Source organism: Colobus angolensis, unplaced genomic scaffold (assembly GCF_000951035.1).
Source record: "Colobus angolensis palliatus isolate OR3802 unplaced genomic scaffold, Cang.pa_1.0 Scaffold35, whole genome shotgun sequence".
Lineage (NCBI taxonomy): Eukaryota > Metazoa > Chordata > Mammalia > Primates > Cercopithecidae > Colobus > Colobus angolensis.
This window is the reverse complement of record NW_012116821.1, coordinates 7,486,665-7,509,017: the sequence shown is the minus strand read 5'-3', so window position 1 is coordinate 7,509,017 and position 22,353 is coordinate 7,486,665. Positions and strand designations below refer to the sequence as shown.

At 42.3% G+C, this 22,353-nt stretch overlaps 1 protein-coding gene across 2 annotated transcripts in view; it reads left to right on the top strand.

Moving 5' to 3' along the window:
- Positions 1-22,353, top strand: part of ARMC2 (armadillo repeat containing 2) — a 130,295-nt gene that overhangs the window by 14,859 nt on the left and 93,083 nt on the right. For both annotated transcript variants that reach the window (XM_011952823.1, XM_011952822.1), the window contains 2 exons: positions 5,723-5,894; positions 13,201-13,408. In XM_011952823.1, coding sequence (XP_011808213.1) covers positions 13,233-13,408 — 176 coding nt within the window. In that variant the 5' untranslated portion in view covers positions 5,723-5,894; positions 13,201-13,232. The remainder of the gene's footprint in view (positions 1-5,722; positions 5,895-13,200; positions 13,409-22,353) is intronic.

The window sequence follows — 22,353 nt, the reverse complement described above, 5'->3', positions numbered from 1 at the left end:
CCTCCAGCCCCACTGGCCCAGGGGGTTCCTATTAGCAGAAGCACTCTGATTTGTAGTTTTTGTTTGTTTGTTTGTTTTCTGAGAGAGTCTTGGTCTGTCACCCAGGCTGGAGTTCAATGACATGATCTTGGCTCAGTACAGGCGTGCACCACCACACCTGGCTAATTTTTGTATTTTTAGTAGAGATTGGGTCTCATCATATTGGCCAGGCTGGTCTCAAACTCCTGGCCTCAAGTGATCCGCCCACCTTGGCCTCCCAGAGGGCTGGGATTGCAGGCATGGACCACTGAGCCTGCCTGATTTGTTGTCTTTTATTAACATTTATATCTGCCTGCTATATAGGTGTGCCAGCTTACATCTTTTTTCCTTCTTAGCAGCTCCCTGCTGCTCCACAGGAGCACTGAGACCTGGGGCAGTTGGGTGATAGTTACTCCTATTTTTCTTCTACTCTGGTTAGATGGTGTTCAAATTTGTTTACATAGAGATAACTGCTCTCTTGCTTTGAATTGTATAAAGTCAGAAAAGAGATGTGACCCTGTGAATAAGCAGGAAGTGTTATCTTTTGTCGTTATTTTAGTCAACAAGATAGAATTTTCTTGGTTTCCTAAACTTACTGAGTCCAGTTATATAAACCCTAAATGTTTTTATTCAACTTTTTATTGACACAGAAGAATTCAGCTTGATACATTTACACAAACTAAACACACTCAGTAACCAACATTCAAAAGGAAAAAATAGGTCACTACCAGCATCATCAAATCAATCATTTCTGGGCTCCGAATCCGCCATCATGGCCCCTCTCAGCCACTGCCTCCTCTGGGCAACTACCAGCCCCACTTCTAACAGTGTGGATTAGTTTGAGCGGTATAACCAAGCTCCAGGTAATTGATAAGTGAAACAAAATTTAATATTTTTAAAAGAAAGGGACCTAGGAACTCATATAAACCTTGGGGATGGGCGATCCAGGGTAAGACAAGTAGAGTAGAGCCAAAGCAGTGTTTATTCTTTCATGATTGCTAAAGCAAACGGTGACATTACAGCAGTGAGTCACATGCCGAGAGTGACAGAGGACCGCAGTGTACCTGTGGAGAAAATCATAGTAATAGAAGTGCACACATAACTGCTGCGTCACAAAGGTTCTGTGCTTGTGAGAATTTTTTTTTTTTTTGAGGTGGAGTCTCGCTCTGTCGCCAGGCTGGAGTGCAGTGGCGCGATCTCAGCTCACTGCAACCACTGCCTCCTGGGTTCAAGTGATTCTCCTGCCTCAGCTTCCCGAGCAGCTGGGACTGCAGGTGCCCACCACCATACCCAGCTAATTTTTGTGTTTTTAGTAGAGACAGGGTTTCACCATGTTGGCCAGCATGGTCTCCTTCTCTTGACATCGTGATCCACCCGCCTCTGCCTCCCAAAGTGCTGGGATTACAGGCATGAGCCACTGTGCCCGGCCGCTTGCAAGAATGTTTAATATTTGCTTTCTGACTTTCAAGGTGTCTTTCGTTGCATATGTGTGTGATCTGTTGCTTTTCAGATTAAATTGTGAGCACCAGAATTTCTGGGGTGAGATGTCCTGAACTCCCTTTTCCAGTTGTCATGTAGGATGTGGGGATACCCTGTTGGGTGATCTGGAAGAGCCAGGGCAGGTACTGGCCAAGGTGACAGTGCTTGGAAGAGTCGTGGCCAGCCTGATGGATACGATACCTTAAACGTTCCATGTATTGTGTGTTCTTTAACGGGGTTGTCCTGTGGAAATAGACTGTGTCTTCAATGGACTCTAACAGGTCCATCAGCCAGAACAGACCTTAAAATATGGCTGTGCTTGTGTCCTTGATTATGCTGAAGTCACGGGTTAGTGTCATGAAACAAAATGTGAGGTAGCTAAGGTTCTCAAGTGAATTTTTTTTTTTTTTTTTTTTTTTGAGACAGGGTCTTTCTCTGTCACCCGGGCTGGAATGCCGTGGTGCGACCTCTGCTTGCTGGGTTCAAGCAATTCTCCTGCCTCAGCCTCTTGAGTAGTTGGGACTACAGGCATGCACAACCATGCCTGGGTAATTTTTGTATTTTTAGTAGAGATGGGGTTTCATCACGTTGGCTAGGCTGGTCTTGAACTCCTGACCTCAGGTGATCCACCCGCGGCCTCCCAAAGTGCTGGGATTACAGGTGTAAGCCACCGTACCTGGCCCTCAAGTGAAAACTTAAACTTACTTGCAACATTCTCTGATTTCTAAAATTATTTGAATTTTATGAGAGAAGCATGTTTGCTGTTTTTCTTTATAAAAGTCATTTTACTCCACAGCATGATAGAACATTTTGTAGAACTTGGTGTAAAAGAAATTGCTGAGTCATTTAGTTGTTTTCTCTTAAAGAATTAAACATGCTTTACATATGTCACTTTATATTCTAAGTAGTCCCACGAGATGCATGTTTAAATGGGACACATAATTTATTAAATGTCAGTAGTAAAATGGAACCGAATTTTTGTTATACAATTACTAATTTTGCACTAAGAAAATAATGCCTTTTACTGAGGAGCATTTGTGGGACTTCTGTCTTGCCCTACAGAGAAAATTTGGTGATTCTCTTGTGGGGAAATTTGCTTTCCAAACCATGTTTTCCCTCCTTATAAAATCTTTTGGCTGAGTGTGGTAGCTCATGCCTGTAATTCTAGCACTTTGGGAAGCCAAGGCAGGAGAGCTCTTGAGCTCAGGAGTTTGAGACCAGCCTGGGCCACATAGGGAGACCCCATCTCTACAAAAAATAAAAAATTAGCTGGGTGTGGTGGTACATGCTACTTGCTGGTTCTTTTGTGCTCGCTCGGCTGGTCTTAGAAAAACAAATCACCAGCTACTAAGGAAGCTGAGGCTGGAGGATCACATGAGACCGGGAAGTTAAGGCTGTGGTGAGCCATGATCGTACCATTGCACTCTAGCCTGGGTGACAGAATGAGACCCTGTCTTAAAAAATATATATATATATATATATATTTCATTTAGTACAGTTTGGGTGTCTGTAGAAGGAGCCGTTTACTTTGCATGATTGTTATTTGACAGAGTTCTTGATCTTTGTTTCAGTTTCAGGGTACCTGCAGAATGTAGACATTTTGAGTTAAGAAAACCATGCATCTGTCTTCAAAATTGAGATTACCCTCTGTATTTCATTTTTCATAATTGCACAGAAAACACCTATTTTCCTGTATTACACTCTCAGCTTTTCTGTTCCTATTAGCTTCATGGCCTAAGTAACATTCCTATGAATATTTTGCAACAAAGTGGGGAGGCTAAAAAGTAAAATGACTTATTTGTTAAACAAATACAGTGCAATTTATGCAGACAAACAAGTGTTACCTCCTTCAGAACAGACCCCTCAGAATCCAATATCTTAATTCTAGCAAGCCTGTGTCAGAGGCTAGGACCTTAAGTTTTGGGAAGAGTTAAAAGTAACTTGGAACCAAACCTAATAAATAAGGGCTGAGAAACTTACATGGGGAAAGGAACTGGCATTTCTTGAGCTTCCATAATAGGAATTGTGTTTATGGGAATGGCCCTGTAAGAACTGTCTCTGTGTTATAGCTGGGCGGGTTCAGAGAAGTAAATGACCTGCACAAGTTCACATAACTAGTGAGTGGATCCTTCTTCAGGTCTCCAAAAGTGATTTATGCTTTCTTCCGTATTATGATGATTATTTTATTTACTGTTTTTTTTCTAGCTGTATTAGAAAAATGTGTCTTTAATATCATAGAACAATTTTTTTGGTCTGGTTTATAAACCGATCCTAAATACAAATGAACAAGAGGAAATAAACATTTTGAAGAATGTCATCATTATTGAAATGAACAACTTCTTGGAAGGAACACCCTAATATAGATGTCTATGTTCTATTCATGTATGTGAGAAAACAAGTGTTTGAGATTATGCGTCATACTTGATAAATGACTTCACTCAATTTTCCAAATTATATGACTTGGATTTCACACTGGATGTTTCAAAAATTTGTTGATTAACTTATTGGATAGTGAGTCACTCATTCGCATATTGTGGAAGTGGCTTTAGGAATGTTAACTTGATTATTTTTGGTTACAGCTAAAAGCACTTGCTGCTATAAGGTTGTTCTTTCATAGGCAAATAACTGTGCTGACATTGGAGGCAGGAAGGATAAAAGCACCAGGTAACTCTAAAACTAGGAGCTTAGTCACCCTATGAGGGTCTGGCACCAGGTCGGAGGCCACTCAGATTAGAGGGAGTTCTGGGTGGCACAGAACTTGGCGCAGGTGTTTTTTAAAAAGTTTTTAAGGAATTAGAATTTTGTTAATAATGTTCCTCTACTAAGAGTATCAACATCGACACTTAAGAAAAGAAGGGGGTAAAAATAGGGAGTATCAGCATAGAATTTCTGAGATGTAAAAAGTAAAACATTTTCGGCCGGGCGCAGTGGCACACGCCTGTAATCCCAGCACTTTGGGAGGCTGAGGTGGGTGGATCGCCTGAGGTCAGGAGTTCATGACTAGTCTGACTAACGGGGTGAAACCTCATCTCTACTAAATCCAAAAAAAAAGTAGCTGAGTGTGCTGGTGCATGCCTGTAATCCGAGCTACTTGGGAGGCTGAAACAGGAGAATTGCTTGAACCCAGGAGGCGGAGGTTGCGGTGAGCCGAGATTGCGCCATTGCACTCCAGCCTGAGCAACAAGAGTGAAACTCCATCTCAAAAAAAAAAAAAAAAAAAAAAAACGAAAATTACCTGGGTGTGGTGGCACGCTCCTGTAATCCCAGCTACTCAGGAGGCTGAGGCTGGAGAATCTTTGAACCTGGGAGGCGGAGGTTTCAGTGAGCCAAGATCGCACCATTTCGAATCTCCGTCTCTAAATAAATAAATAAATAAATAAATAAATAAAACACTTTCATATCATAAGTCTAAGACAACTTCTTGCTTTTATGTTTTATGACTTTTTCACCTAACTTATTTAAAAATTTTGATATCATTAAAAAAATAACATTTGTGGCATCCAAAATACATAAATGTACCACTTATATTCCACGTAATTCTTGGTACATATAGGTGCTCAATAAATGTTTTCTGAACTGACTTGAACTCAGACATTTGCAAAGCATGTTGAATATGCTATATGTAATTTTGTAGTCTTTTTTTTTTTTTGAGATGGAGTTTGCTCTGTCGCCCAGGCTGGAGTGCAGTGGTACAATCTTGGCTCCCTGCAGCCTCCAACTCCTGGGTTCAAGCGATTCTCCTGCCGCAGCCTACTGAGTAGCTGAGACTACAGGTATGCGCCACCATGCCCAACCAATTTTTGTATTTTTAGTAGAGACGGAGTTTCACCATATTGGTCAGGCTGGTCTTAAACTCCTGACCTCAGGTGATCCACCTGCCTTGGCCTCCCAAAGTGCTGAGATTACAGGCATGAGCCTCTGCGCCCAGCCAATTTTGTAGTCTTTTATACAGATAATATTGGTTGCTAGCATGTGTAAACTGTTTTACTCAAGTATGCTAATAGCACAGTAGAGCAGTTAATACAATATGATTGAGAAAAACAATTAAAAAATGCTTTATATCTACATATATCACATTATGTAAGATGAGCCAGTGAGCTGGTAGAATCAGGAAGCCAAGATGAAGCCAGGCAGATAGGCCTCATGCTCTTCTGGAAGGCTAGCTCTGAGGTAAGTGTTTGAGACACAGAAAGTCATTCTAATTATTTAAAAAATCTCTTTCCAGAAACCGAAAGTTCCAGCATCTCCCACCAGAGAGGAGGATTCCTGCTTTTCCTTTCCTAAGCCCCCAGTGGACTCTGCGAAGATTAGAAGAATAAGCAGTGCCAGGGCTCGCTTATTCAGGGCTGCCTCCCAGGGGGCCCTTCTGCCGGACAGATCCCTTCTTCCCTCTGACTGTAAGGTCATGTAACATCCTATAATCTCTGGGGACAGGCATGCTTCTTGAATTTGCACACAAAAGCTATTTTTATATGATTTTTCCTAACCCTGGATATTAACTAAGAGTTAGTTTTATATTAACTAAGAGTTATATTATATTATATTATATTATATATATTATAAAGAGTTAATATATCTTTATATTAACTAAGAGTTAGTTAATATTGGGAAAAAGCTGGTTAAAAAACATTGTGCATATATTTTTCCAGGTGCTTATAAGGAATACCTAAATATCACAGTTGGTAGGAAAAGAAAATTAGGATAAGTGGCTGGGCGCGGTGGCTCATGCCTATAATCCCAGCACTTTGAGAGGCCAAAGCAGGCAGATCACCTGAGATCAGGAGTTCGAGACCAGCCTGGACAACATGGTAAAACCCTGTCTCTACTAAAAATACAAAAATTAGCCAGGTGTGGTGGCGTGTGCCTGTAATCCCAGCTACTCGGGAGGCTGAGGCAGGAGAATTGCTTGAAACCAGAAGGTGAAGGTTGCAGTAAGCTAAGATCGTGCCACTGCACCCCAGCCTGGGTGACGAGTGAGACTCCATCTCAACAAAAAAGAAAAAAAAGAACATTAGGATAAGTATTTCCTAGTGGATAGTTGATGTATATCAGAAATAAATAATTTTTAAATTAGAGTTCAAAAAGTTGTTAATTTTATTAGAAATTAACAAAAATGGTAAGATTCTGACAATGTTCATTAAGGTTATTTCTTTGAAAATACCCTTCTGATCCCATGTGAGCATGTAAGCAAAATTCAAATGGGACTTTTCCTACTGCCTGAGAATGCTGCCAGGCACCTAAACCTGGGAACAGAGAGGCTAAAGATCACAGCCCGAGGAGTCCCACCAGCAGTTGGAATCACTCCCCATCCAGGGCATATTAAGGGTTTCTCAAACTGCGGAAAAGGACCCAGAAGTGGGATGACAATCAATTTAGTGGATCACACCAGCGTTTTAAAAAAATAAAGTAGAATAGAATATAATGGAAAATGTCAGAATACATAACACACAATAGGGGTAAGTTTTGCTTCAGGAGACTTGACTTTGGTCTTCAGTGTGTGTTCAGGGTCATATTACAAACGATTTCTGACTGTGTGTGGTCAAAAAAAGTTGGGAAACCACTTTACCAGGAGCTGACAGAACTGGTTCTCCCTCCATCAGCAAGATTTGATGAAGAGAGATACGCTTACAGTCATTGAGAGATGGGGAGAGCCTGGAAGATACATACCAAAGATCACAGCCCCCACCTGAGCATCATACTTGATGGACAAGTATTTTTTTAAATTCATTTCCAACATTTAAAAAGTAGAAGAATCTCATGGAAGAATCCAGATTTATGACTCCTTGTGAAAAATCAGAAAATCTGGCAACACTGGGTCGCCGTTCCATGTGGCCACAATGGGGCGTGATTGGAGCTGAGTGGTACCCCCATTCTGTGGCCAGGATATGGTCTGCAGTCACCATGTCCCCGGCTTGTGCCATTCACTTGCCTGTTTGGTCCCTGATGAGGCTGAAGAGGTAGAATAAAGGAGGAAAAAGAATGAAAGAAAGGAAAGAAAGAAAGAAAGAGAGAGAAAGGGAGGAAGCGGGGAGAGGGGGAAGGAGGAAGGGAGGGAGAGAGGAAGGAAGGATGGAGCAAGGAGGAAGGGAGGGAGGGAAGAAAGGAGGAAAGGAAAGGAAAGAAAAAAGGAAGAAAAGAAGGAAAAGAAAGAGAAAAAAAGAAAAAGGAAAGAGAGAGGGAGGGAGGGAGGAAGGAAGGAAGAAAAGAGAAGAGAAGAGAAAAGACAAGACAATGAGGATGTGCAGGGTGTGTGCCTCACACAGTGATGCCGTGACCAAGTATATCATCAGGCAGCTTGCTTTACCTCGATGTCCCAATTTGTTTCCTTTCTTACACTGTCAGTCAGTCTGATATTTGTTGAACTCCTACTAAGTGCCAGGCACCATTCTAGGCCAACGGAGTTCTGCCCTCAGAGAGCTTACAATCTAGTGAGAGGAGATAGACAATAACAGGAGAACAAATAAGATAATTTGAGTGCTGATGAATGCTCTGAAGAAGATAAACAAGATAATGGACTTGAGAGTGACTGTGGTGGGTTAGTTTCCTTTAGCTCAGGTGGCTCTGAAAGATATCTTTGAGGAGCTGGCAGCTGAGTAGGAAGGTGACTCATGAGAAGGAGGCAGCTGTGTAAAAATCCATGGACCAAGTCTCCACGTGAAAAGCGAGTGCAATGACCAGGCACGAGAGCAAGTGCCGGTAGTGGAGGACCTGGAGGTCCGGTGGCTGGAAAGTGACTGATCAAGGGAAGTTGCAGGGAGCTGAGGCCACAGAACTGCCCAGGGCCTCGGAACATGGGAAACATACCCAGCTGTGTTCTACTTGTAGTGAAAAGGTAGGGGTTACAAAAGGGAGAGGCAACATGACGTGTGTTTTTTCAACAACAGCAGTTCTCAACTGTAGCTGCCCATGAGAATCGCCTGAGGAGCTTTTCAAAACCTCCACCCCCAGAGTCCCAGGTCAGCTCAGGTAAATCAGAAAGGGTTGGTAATTGCAGGAGCAAAGAGCTTGCCAAGATGGTGGGGGCTGGGACCTGGAGGTGAAGGGCACTTCTTATGAACAGGATGGCAGGATTGGTGCGAGGACTCCTACCTTGTTTTTCATTCTGTGTTCTTGCTTGTGAGGTTGAATACTGTGTGTGTGTTTCATGCATTTTTAACTTTTGGGAGTGCACACTAGAAAACCCTGCTGCTTGCACTGATGTGAAAGTGACCACAGAGATGAGTGCTTTGCCCACCATCCTCCTCCTCAGTGCTTCCCCAGTGGCTTAGCTCCTTCCCCCCTGGGGTACCTGACTGTTGTCTGCATGCTCTGGGAGATGCCCTGTGCAGCTGTCATTTCCCAGCACTGAGGCCAGCTTCACACCTTCAGGGTGCACTGAAGCATGTTTTCATCGTGGCTCTTTTATCCACCCTGTTTGCAGGCACCCCTCTTCACCATTCAGGTCATCCCTGAGGTCTGGGCCAGCATTCAGGAAATACTGGCAGCAGAAACTCGTTGTTATTTTAAAAGCACATGTCATCCAATTATAAAGTTATAAAAAATATTTGAGCTCTCCAGCCTTGGAATCATTGTCATTTGTATAGGAGCTCCCTGGGTTTCATTTCAGATCCTCTCTGTTGTTTAGAAGAGGTAGGTTTTGTGGGGTAACTGAGACTGTAGAAAAGGAGAGCATCCCTTCATTTGCTGTGAAGTCATTTGTGACTGACACTACCCCACAGGCAGGGCCAGGGTGTGGTGGCAGGTTTGGAATTCCTGCTTTAAGAGAGTGAAAGAGGAAGAGATTTGTGTAGTCATCTCCACAAGGCCAGCAGTATAACTGCTTTGCGTTCACATAGGGCTTTTGGCTGGAGGCGGCACAGCTGTGAATGCTTCCCCAGTTATTTAAGCCAGACAAGAGGCCTGAGAGCAGTACCACCTCCTCAGCCATCCCTGTCAAACTGTCCGTCACCAAGCCCTACATGTGCTTCCTGACTAGCTCTTGAGTCTGCATTCTCCCTCACCATTGCTATGGTGCCTCCATCCCTCTTGCCTCATCCTGTTTTGCTGCTCTTAAACCACCGTCTGCTCACTGGGGTGCTGTGATGGTCTGCAGGTCGGTGGATGCAAGGCCCTCAGCCCGAGGAACAGCCAGTGGAGCCTGAGGATGCTGAGCTCCCAACACGACATGGCTATGAGCAGCAGGCGTTATCCCTTTATCCCAGGGGACCATGAAAAATGATCATTTTCTGTGTGTTCCATAAAGCACAAGAGGTCGGGAAGCAAATAAAGATCAGATTGCACCATCCTCTTGCTGAAAACCCTTCAGAGGCCCCGCTGTGCCTACAGAAGTGTTTGCCAAACTGAGTTCCAGGGAACTCCAGGGAACACTTTTGGCAAAATGTTAATAGCTTTTCTTTGGAAAAAGCTTCAGTGCTCAAATAGGTCAGGGAAACACTGCCTACCCCTCATCTTCTTGGAGAGTCTCTGTGCACATGTGTATTAAAGTGTTGGTAAAGAAATCTTTTAATTTTAATTCAACATAGCATTTCACAAACCTGCTGGACTGTGGGATCTGTCTTTTGGGAAAACAGTTTGCAAAACACTAGCCTACTATGGAAGCTGGCAAACTTTTTCTGTAAAGGGCCAGATAGTAAATATTTTAGACCTGGTCCTGTGGTCTCTGCTCAACCTCCTCAGTTTTGTATTGTAGTGTGGAAGCAGCCATCCACCAATTTATGGCCGGTGAAACTTGAATTTCATGTAATTTTCATTTGTCAAAAAATATTGTTCTTTCTTTGATTTTTTTCTAACCATTTAAAAATGTATAAACCGTTCTTAATTTGCAGGCTACACGCAAATGAGGTGGGGCAGATTTGGTGGGGCTGTAGTTTGCTGAGCTCTGGTGGGGGTGGCGGGGGATGAAGTCCTAGCTCCTCCAAGTGCACAGCTGTGTTGTGATCTAGTCCCAGCCCAACATTCCAGGCTCTGCTCACGCCTGTCCTGGGCCTGCCCCCTCACGGTGGGTGCACCGGCAGGGTGGAACCCCTTTTTGTTCCCTACACCCACCCTGCTGTTTCAAACCTCAGGCAGAACCTGCTGTGTAATTTGCTGGGCCCAATGCTGAATGAAAATGTGGGGCCCTTTGTTCAAAGATTATTAAGAGTTTCAAGATAGCCACAGCAGAGCCTTAAAACAAGTGTGGGCCCTTCTAAAAGTGGGGCCCTGCCTGACTGTACCGGCAATACACACTTGAAGCTGGCTTTCACTCCAGACTTTTGTTCTCTTTTCTTCAAGCTGTTTACCTCTTATTAACCATTCAGAATGCTTCTCAGCCCCCACCTCTTCTGTGAAGCTTTCTCTGACCAACTCCTAACCCCTCAAGCTTTCTTCACTCTCTCTGCCCCCTCCTTACCTGACTGGGGCCACACTGGGCTTCATTTATTTATCTCTTTACACATCTGCCCCCTTTGTCTCCCCTACTAGACAGAGCAACGTCGTTAAGAAAAGTGTTTTTCTCTTTTTGTTGCCCAAGAGTCTATAACAGGGTGTGGTATATAACAGATATCAAATAAATATTTGTGAAACTAAACTGGTCCTGCATGGTAAGGCTGCTGGGAGCTGTTTCCTTTTGAAGTTTACCCATGATCCATTACAAAATTCATACAGTGTGCTTCTACTATCTACCAAGAAGATACAGACCATAGTTACACATGCTCAGTTTCATCGGGGACATTCATCAGGAATGAGAGTGAGTTACAGCCCCCCCACCTGGAGCTACCCCAGGGCAGCTCTTCATTGTAGTAATAACTGACAAGCTTACTCCAGTAGATTTGAAGATAGACAGGTGTAGCTCCTCGACCAATAGGTATGGTTGGGTTTCCCTTCTAGAAGCTCCATGATGGCCAGGACTTGTTCACCATGGCTTCATCTGTGCAGTGAACAGCACCTGGCACATAGTGGTGGGAGCTTCATAAATATTCAGGCAGTGAATGAATAAGAGAAACGAATGCTAAAAGAGAACGATAGGCTAAAAATACTTTGTAATCGGAAACAGAATGTGTGCTTCATAATTCAGTAGTAAAGTCATTGAAGGTGGTGTGGTGGTATGGAGAGAGCCCTAGCCCAGAAGTCAGGATTCTTGGGTTCCAATCATCATAATGACAATAACTTCTAGGTTTTGAGTGTGCCGGCACCATATAAGTCACTTTACTAGGCCACATCATTTTAAATCTCACCACATCCCCAAGAGGTGGGGACCACAGAAGGTGGTGTGTTTTGAGCGTCCACATCACAGAGCCGGTGCTCAGGGGGGCCTGCACTCAAACCCAAGTCTGAGCCAAAGCCTGTGTTCTTCCCACCCTGTGGTCCTGGCTGTCCCTGTGACCTTAGGTCATTTAACCTTTGAGTTCTCAATTTTCTCATCTGAAAAGAAAAAAATAAGCCTAGAATCTCTAAGGTTCCTTTAAGTTTTAAAATGTAGTGTTTTGAAAGCAGGGAGTTTGGTCAGAGGGGTAGAATAGGTGGTTTTGTTCTTATTAGTTTTTATTGGTTTGTTGGTTTCTTAATAAGTACAGAAAAGGAAAGGAAACCTTGAGTCATTTTGAAAAATCTTGCAAAACAGTAGGTATTTTTCTACATGAAACTCATCCCTACCCCCCACACACTGTATTATGGGAGATTTACTCTCTTCCCCTTTAACAAAATGTTTTCTCACAGACTGCAGCCTTGTAGCAGCATAGACAATAAGCTATTCCTAATACCGATTTGCTGATAAGGGAAGTGCTATATTATTATATGTCTAAGAATCTGGAGTCATAAACAAAAATGATGTCTTCTTGCAACTCTATCTTATCCCTCTTTAGAGGTGTGTTTCAGTGCCCTCTCCTTTCCATTGCAGAGTAGTGGTCTACTAGGCTAGGCCTCCACAGTCCACCCCTCACCCCTCTAATCACCTCTCCTCCTCTTCGCCTCCTTGCACACTGCATTCCTGCTATTCCTTGAGCACCCCAGGCACAGTGGGTGCTGAACAGTCCCGCACTTCAGCCTACCTTGGGGCCTCTGTACCAGCTGGTCTCTCTGCTCAAAATACTGACCCTGGTGGCTAGATGCCTCATCCCAGGAAGGATTTGTCCTCCCTACCCTACTGTACCCACCCTGTTCCTAATCCCCTTGACCCTTCCCCACTTTTATACTTTGCTTTTTTCCCATAGCACTTATTATCTTATAACACAATATATACCTTATTTATTATGGTGGTTGCTTGTCTTCTGTTTATTAGGATGTAAGCCCTGTGAGATCAGGGATCTGTTTTGATGCACACCAAATGCGTAGGACAGTGTTTGATATGGGGGAGCCACTCGGTAAATGTTTTTTGAATGAAAAATTCCATGATCAATTTCAGGAGGAAGAGCTGCTGTTATGGAACACAGGAGTACTTCTGTGGACCAGGTAGTTTATAAGCCTGAAGTCGAGAGGTTGCCTTCAGGTAGACTCTAAGCTGATAGAGATAAGATTCTATACATTTTTACCTGCAGAATTGATGGTGCTAGGCTTAAGATACTGGTCTTGTGTATGCTCAGAAAGGCTTTGGCCGTAAAATTCCAGAGTTAATTATAAGCAATGTATAACTTTAAAATCATATAAATTCTTAGATTGAAAAATAATATTGAAAGGTAGTGATTCCTAAAATAAGAATAACAAAACATTTTCTTGGTTATATTACAGCAAAGAAGACAGTGGAATCCAAAGAAACAGTTATGATGGGGGACTCTGTGGTGAAAATAAATGGGATTTATTTAACAAAATCAAATGCTATTTGCCACTTAAAGAGTCACCCACTTCAGCTAACTTATGATGGAGGCTTCAGTGAAATGAAGGAGCAAGAAATGTTCAAAGGAACAACATCCTTACCATCTCATCTCAAGAGTGGAGGGTCAGTATTCTTTTTATTTAATTTTCTGGTCAGGATAATGATATCATTTACCAGTTTCATCTGTATCTTATAAAGATGATTGGTTTGCTTTTTCTCTTTTATATAAGCAAATTTTATGTTAAGGGTACACGAATAGGAGAGACTACTTCTCATGGCCAAATCGAGTTGATTTTATATCATTCCTTATGTAATACTCAAGAAAACCTTTATTCATGACTGTCACAGTGCTGCTTCTGTAGGACTATCAGAATAAGATTTAGTTGGACTATTCTAGCCGTCCCTTGAGTGATAATCATTCCATTTGTGTGTTATTTGGGATTCTTGCATGGCGTGGAATCTCCTGTTGTCTCCCTTTGGGTTAGTTCACTGTCCTTAACTCCGCAAGAGTGGACACTTATCTTATTCTTCAGTAGATCTTGGATTAAATATTTATTTTGCAAACTAATGGCTAAAACAGAAGAGTCCTGTAGATTTCAGTTATCTGTGAGATCCCTCCATTAGTCCCTCATAAATGAATGATTGGGAATTACTTTATTTCATACCATGTTCCTAGATAGGATTTCCTTGAGAATCATTCTTCCTACCATATTCAGGATCTGTGGAGAAATGCTTGCTGTTTGGACTGTGAATTCTTACCCTGGTGTTTTACTGAAGAAACCTTGAATAATTGGTGGCTGGAATGGGGGAAAAAGTGGAGAGAACAGGCTCTGTTTTCCAGTCCCAGCCAGTAATGATGCTAAGAGAGGCAGAATGTCTTGAACTGGACAGGTCACTCAGTGTAAGATATTTTTTTCTAGGACTTTCCATTGGGTCATCATGGATAACTGCCCGGTTCAGATTTGCTTAACAAGATTAAATTCCATGGGCCATTTTAAGATCAAGTATTTCTTACCCTCACGTTAGATTTTGGGTCTGATTTTGGCTTGGACACATGTAGCATGCTCAAAACTTTTCCCCCAAGTGGCTGCTTGGCAGCTTGTTTAGCTGAACCGACCTTGTCTGCTGACACAGCCTGAAGAGTGTCACACACACGGAATTTATATTAAGCAACCTAGTAGTCCTTGTAATGTTGTTTTGCATTCAGAACATTTTTTTAAATTAAAGGAAAAATGAAATGTCTCCTTAAGTGGAAGAGAACGACTTCAAATTGGGACTTTGGGAGTTGAGTAGAAAACATCAAACTGGCCATTGCAGACAAATCGTTTCCAGTTGGTGAATAAGAATAGGCTATGGACCTCAGAGCTTAAACATAAAAGGCAGCAGGAAAACTTGTGTTTCTTTCAGTATTTAAGTAAAAAGGAAACATTTATCTTGCTGCATCCATCCTTACAGTAATGAAAGTTGACTAGAAAAACCAGACAAGAGCTTTTTAATTTGTTTATTTGCAAACCTTCAGATGTGGCAGAATAATCTGGAAAGCCAGAGTTCATTATGTCTTCCTCATTCTGCAACTTCAGGGGCATTTTCAGTTACATGTTTTATCCCACAAACAGCAAAAGACAAATCAGTTAGCACTTCTTCCTCACTGTCCAAAATTATGAGGCGTTGGGAATAGCGCTAATTGTTTTCTTTGTGTTTTGTTAGGACGGCTTTTGCATCATATAAAGATTGTGTCTAAGTTGGGTTTGCAATGTACCCTGGCAAGGTTAACTTTCAGTAACATTTTTGCTTTATGAATCTCTACCTCCTTTAATCATTGGGTGGAATTTTGTTGGAGTGGTGCCAAAAAAGAAAAAAGTTTATATAGTAGGATTAAAACAAACCAGAAAATGGAAACTCTTAGCAATTCTTTCATTAATGACATTAATGAATCAGTCTGGGACACTTGATAATTGTTTCTTGTAAACATTTAAGTGACTAATTCCAAGAAACGATCTTTGCTATGCAATGGAGTATTCCCAGTTTTGATGCTAGAGCCCTACCCTCAATTAACATTTTTTCATCTTTAGACCATAAAGTGAAAATGAAGACTCTTGTCAGTGAGCTGGGCTGGCAGGAGCAGGGAGGGTTGAGAAGGAGTGTGTAAGTAGACTGTGGAAAGGGGACAGAGTGGGTGAGGATACACTCCTAGTGTGGGGACCTTGCAGGCTTGTCCAGTGTGAGAGTGGCCACCTGGGTGATGTGTGTTTGTCTGGCTGGGAGAGGAAGGAGCATTTTATTTCCATGAAACTGCAGTAATTGTATACTCTCATTTAAAATATGGATAATTCAGATATGGGATGGACTGGAGTTCAACTTTATGCTGGTTATGGTGGAAAAAGGATTTGCTAAGCAAAGTATCATTGTAAACAATATTTTAGAGGACTATTTAACTTTACAAAAGAGAACACACTCTCAAGCACTTATAGAACTGTCATCCTCAAACCTCGTGCCAGTTATAATAGTCTCTATATGCCCGTTTAAGGATTCATTTAAGGTCTGGCAGACTTGCTCCTCAGCAATACTTCACCATCACTTGCTTTGTATTACTATATGGATTGAAAGTAATGCAGCCGCCATTAACAAAATGTGTGTATGCTCCATCCATTCATCCACCCATCCACCCATCCACGCATTGACATATCTACCCATACATTCACCCACACACCCATTCATCCACCTATCCACCTATCCATCCACCCATTCACCCATCTACTCATCCACTCATCTGCCCACCCATCCACCTGTCTACCTACCCACCCATCCATCATTCATCCATCTATCCATCTATCCATCCATCTATCCATCTGTCCATCCTTCCATCCATCCATCCATCCATCCATCCATCCACTCATCTATATATTTACCCATCTATCCAACCCATTCACCCATCCATCCACCTATCCACTCATCCATCCACCTATCCACCCATCCATTCATCCATCCATCCATTCATACATCCATATACTCATCTACCCATTCATCCACCCATCCACCTATCCATGCACCCATTCACCCATCCCCCTATCCATCCACCCATTTATCCATTCACCCGTCTATTCATTCACCTATCCACCTACCCATTTACCCATCTATCCATCCATCCATCCATCCATCCATCCATCCATCCATGGAATCTCTTTCAAAGCAGATGAATCTCTTTACGTGCTTGAAAAATCTTTTAAGGCTTTCTGTGTAAATGTTCAAACTGTCATGGTTTGGAAATGTGATCTTTAGGAGGAAAGCCCAAGAGCAGCCAATTGTTTTGGAGAGTCAGGGACTCTTCCTGAGGAGCCAGAATCTCTGGACTTAGGTTTGATTCTCTCTCAGCCACTTGATTTAGCTGTATGTGGCAAGTCTGTTAACACTTTCAGGGGCTCAGTTTTCTAATGTGTAAAATGGAAATAACTCTGCTCTTTTATTGCCATCTCCTTCTAGCCCTCACTGTAGGTTGTGCAATGATGACTAAGGCTTGAAAGCCTTACTAATAAACTATCAAGTGCTCTTAGTATTGTTGGAATAAAAAATAAGAAAAGAGGGCTTCTGGTTAAAGGCATAAAGGCATTCTCTAGTAATTCAATGAAAGCAGCAAAGAATGAAAAACAGAGAAGTAAATTTCATCAATGAAACAAAAAAATGGCTATGACCCTGAACTACACAACATGAAGCAAACTTTACGCTGCAGTATGAGCTTGATGTTTGTTGGTCTGCCTGACAAACAGGCCTTCTTGCATTGTGTAATAAATCCTGCTCAATCCATATTTGGAGAAAGGCTAGCCCTGTCTTCCCTGTGTCCCTCCCAGGGATGGTTATGTGGCCCAGGGCTGGCTAATGAGAGTTCACCAGCCCCAGCTACAGCAGTTGATTCAGAGATGGGCACATGATCCAAGCCAGGCTGGTTGCATTCCTCCATGGGACTTTCACCAAGGCCTTTGGGGAAAGTGCTCTCTCTCCAGGTTCGCAAACTATAAAGATGATATGGTCTTGGAGTTGACAGTGGCCTTTCCACAGCCTTATGGAGAAAGGTTCTGAGAGGGAAGCGGTATATAAACAAAAAAAACAAGGAATGAATATAATGATCAAGTTCAAGGATGACATATAAACCTCTAGATCCAGCTGTGCCTGAAGTCACCACATCAATATTGTAGAATACTGTTTTGTGAGCCAATATGTTCCTTTTTCTTTCCCCTTCCTTCCTTTCTTTTTCTTTTCTTCTCTCTCCTTCCTTCCTTTTTTTTTTATGGAGTCTAGCTCTGTCGCCAGGATGGCGTGCAGTGCCACGATCTTGGCTCACTGCAACCTCCGCCTCCCTGGTTCAAGTGATTCTCCTGCCTCAGCCTGCCGAGTAGATGGGATTACAGGCATGCACCACCACGCCAAGCTAATTTTTGTATTTTTAGTAGAGATGGGGTTTCACCATGTTGGCCAGGATGGTCTTGATCTCCTGACCTCGTGATCTGCCCACCTCAGCCTCCCAAAGTGCTGCGATTACAGGCATGAGCCACTGTGGCTGGCTGGCTGGCTTGCTTTCTTTCTTCCTTTCCTTTCTTTTCCTTTCCTTTCCTTTCCTTTCCCCTTCCTTCCTTCCTTCCTTCCTTCTTTCCTGTTTTCTTCTTTCTTTCTTTCTTTCTTTCTTTCTTTCTTTCTTTCTTTCTTTCTTTCTTTCTTTCTTTCTTTCTTTCTTTCTTTCTTTCTTTCTTTCTCTTTCCTTCCTTCCCCCCTTCCTTCCTTCCTTCCTTTCTTTCTTTTCTTTTTTCTTTTCTTTTTCTCTTTCTCTCTCTTGCCCTCTCTCTCCTTTCTCTTTCTTTTTCTTTCTTCTTTCTTTTCTTCTCTCTCTATTCTCCCCTCCCTCCCTCCCCCCTTCCTTACTGCCTGCCTGCCTTCCTTCCTTCCTTCCTTCCTTCTGGGAGAGTTTGTGATACTTTAGATTAGGTTTTGTTACTTGGACCATTGCATTCATAAGAATCTAGTTAGCCTTCCAGACCCCAAGAAATCTAGATGATAACAACAGGTAATTTGAAAGTGGACACATACCTTCTCAGACCTTGAGCAAGAAACAGATTTCACTAAAAGTGAGTCTCTTAATTTAGAAAGGTGTACTCAATATTTAATTAAAGAGATGAGATCTAACGATGTGGTCAGGCTGTGGGAGCAGGGAATAAGCCCTGTGTAAGGACTCCATTCAAGATCCAGATCATGAAATGAGGGGGAGGATGGAGCTCAGGATGACAGACACTCCTGGTTACATGTGAGCCAGCTAGTTTGTGTGTGTGTGTGTGTGTGTGTGTGTTTGGGGGGAGGGGCTTGATACATTAGAATTTAAGGAGCCCAGCCTGTGAAAGGGCTTTTCTGTGCATCACAATGACCTGCTCCACACAAACCAAGGGAACATACACTCCCAGGTCAGCAAAGGTAATGGAATTGGTGATTGCAAGTTTAAGAAAACGAACTAAAGTTTAAGCTACAGAATACCATCGTTTGCGCTCTCTATGGATCCTATTCAGTGTCAATAAATAAATGGCTCTGTTTAAAGATAAATACTATTAAGACAGGAATCAGCGTGGGACTCAAGCTTAGATGTATAAGGAACATAGCAAAAGACAAATGAAGGAAGTAGATCACAAAAGGTATTACCCTCCAAAAACAAACAATTTTCCATAGTCTCAGAGAAATTATAGATAACATGATCATTCTCTTAAAAAAAGGTCCAGGTATGGTGGCTCACACCTGTAATCCCAACACTTTGGGAGGCCGAGGCGGGTGGATCATGAGGTCAAGAAATTGAGACCATCCTGGCTAACACAGTGAAACCCTGTCTCTACCAAAAATACAAAAAACATTAGCTGAGCATAGTGACGGGCGCCTGTAGTCCCAGCTACTCGGGAGGCTGAGGCTCCTCAACACAATGGTGTGAACCCTGGAGGCAAAGCTTGCAGTGAGCCGAGATCATGCCACTGCACTCCAGCCTGGGTGACAGAGTGAGACTCCATCTCAAAAAAAAAAAAAATAAAGAGAAAAAAAACACTGTTCTTTGGGTTATAAGAATTTAAATTATAGATTATGAGCCCACATAAGGAGATGAAAAATAAGTTTACAGTACGCAAAAACGAAATGAAAGAAAAATATATCAAGAGGAAAGCCACATTAGGAATAAAAAATTAGAATAAAACAGCTGAAAATACAATAGGACATGGTGGACTGGCTAGAAGAAATTATACAAAAAGAAATGAGTAATAATACAGCTATGAAAATGATTGTTGAGATAGATACGGAAGAATGAAGCTTGTTTTCCTGGAGAAGATAATTCTCTTCCTTCACTTCCTCTGGTAACACTATCTTACCGTGAATTGTCAGACACTTTTCTAAGTGCTTTACATATATTAAGTCATTTAATATTCACAACAACTCACGAAGAATGGAAGAGATCAGAGCAGAAAGAAGAAAAATATTAAGATATAATAGAAGAAAACTTTCTGGAACAAATACTTAAATCTGAAACTCAAATGGACACATGGTATTCTAAGAAAATTTGATATGGAATAATCCACACTAAGACATTTCCACCAGTGCTCAGCACTAGAACACTACCCAGTACATAGTACACACTCAGTGAATAATTGTTGATTGGGCGGGCAAATGAAGAAAGTTTCCTATGGCCTTCCTGGCTGAACGAACAAGTCACATAAAAGGAGAAGGCGGCAGGCTGGCCCCTGGTTTTCTTAAAGAATCACTCAGTGCCAGAAGGCAGTAATGTCTATGAAGTCCTGAGTATAATAAGGGGTAACTGAAGAATTGTATTGCCAGTCAAATTGTACAGAGGCAACAGATAGACACTTTCAATATGAATGAACTGAGGGAATGTACTACTCATGCACTTTCCAGAAAACTTGTAGACAACAAAGTGATGAATCAGAATTCAAAACCTAGAAATGAAGAAGCTATGGTAAAAGCATTCATGGTGAGTACAGTAATGATTTTGTTTTCGTATTGGATTAAAACTAAACAACTCTGGTTATGGAAAAGAAACCTTGACGATGTGGTAGTAATATAAATAACCAAAACCAGTACTTGGGAGGAAGTGTGAGTACTGATTTCTTTATTTTCATAATGGGGAATAGATTTGTCAATAGCTAAAGTCTGAAATTGAAATATATACTTGAAAAAATAATGATTTCAGCATCCTAATGTTTTTCATTACTTTTTTCTTAACTTTAGAGAGATCTTTTAGAAACTATTATTTCTTTGTGAAGACCCATTCATCTGAAGTTCTACAGTTCCTTCAGTTTCACCTCAATTTCTGTTTCTCTGTTAAGTTCAAGCAAAATTTATACTTAATGCTCTTTCACTACAGTAACATGTATGATATGATTCCATTTATATGTATACATTTACCTGCCCTCCCTCCTGCCCTTCTGTTCTTTCATTCTTCTATCTTTTCCTTTGAACATATGCAGAAATATGTCTGGAATGATGCTGACCACATATTATGATGTTTATTTCTGGGTGGTGGGATCCTGGATAATTTTTTAAAAATCTTCTTTGTACTTTATTATATTGCCTGACCTTTAAAAATAATAAATATATCATTTTTTTTTTCTTTATTTTTTTGAGGCGGAGTCTCGCTCTGTCGCCCGGACTGGAGTGCAGTGGCCCGATCTCAGCTCACTGCAAGCTCCGCCTCCCGGGTTTACGCCATTCTCCTGCCTCAGCCTCCGGAGTAGCTGGGACTACAGGTGCCCGCCACCTCACCGGCTAGTTTTTTGTATTTTTAGTAGAGACGGGGTTTCACCGTGTTAACCCTCCTGACCTCGTGATCCACCCGTCTCAGCCTCCCAAAGTGCTGGGATTACAGGCTTGAGCCACCGCGCCCGGCCAAATATATCATTTTTTCAAAAACAATGAAGTCATTATTCTTTTAAGAAATTAAGAGCAATGTGGCTGAGAAACTTTCCATTTGGAAAAGACAAGACATTGGCCTGATTTTGTAGAGGCCCTTGTTGTTTCTGTCCGATAAGCATTTCCTGGTAAGCAGTGCCCTGTGCTGAGGGTTTGGAAGATAGAGGAGTTGACCTTGTCCATGAGGAGCTTACCAACATGTCAGGCCTTGCTTCTCAAGTATGTTCCCTGGACCAGCAGCATCAGCATCCTCTGGGAGCCTGTTAGAAATGCAGAACCTCGGTCCCGAGACTTACCAAATTAGAATCTGCATTTTTATAAGAACTCCAAGTGCTTTGAATGCACACACGAGGTCTCGAAGCACTGTTCAAAGATGAACTCAAATGCTGGAGGAATGAAAGGGGAACTGAAAGAAGGTATCCTGAGAGTTTAGAGGTCAGAGCAGCTAATTCTGACTTGAGGATCAAGGGAAAATTCCTAGAGTAGTTGGGATTTGGGGGTACATTTTGAAGGCTGATTTTTGTGAGGGATGGAGCACTGTGTTCTTGGCTAAAGGAGGTGCATAAGCCAGAGAGGTGGGATTTGACGTGGCAGGAGGCATCCTGAGGCTGCAAGCCATAGCACTGAGCAGCGTGTCTGGAAGGGAAGTTAGGGACACATGACAGATGGCCTTCAATGCCACTCCCAGGCACGTGGGTCCATTGTTTAAATAAAGGTGCACCACTGAGAGGTGACTTTTGCTGTCAGTTATGTGAAGGACGAATGGGGAGAGGAGATCCTGGGACAAAGGAAGCCATTGGGAAGCAGTTGCAGCAGTTCTAGCATAAGGTGAGGGGAGCATGGCACCAGGCATTCAGAATGGAAAGCAGAGATGGAACCCTGCATTGCACTGGTTACCACAGTAGCATGCTGCAGAAGAAGCCAGTCACAGCCACAGCTCCCTGTACTGAACGAAGTCCTCCCAGATGCAGCACTGACAAGTTACAAGGGCTTTTCACATGCAGTGCCTTGAAACTGTGGGGCTTTGAATGTTAAGGGGAGTATGAAACCATGAGCCTTTACTCTTAAGCTAAGGGAATTTAAGGTTAACTAAGTTAAGCTAACGTGGATAACGACAAAGCAATATATCT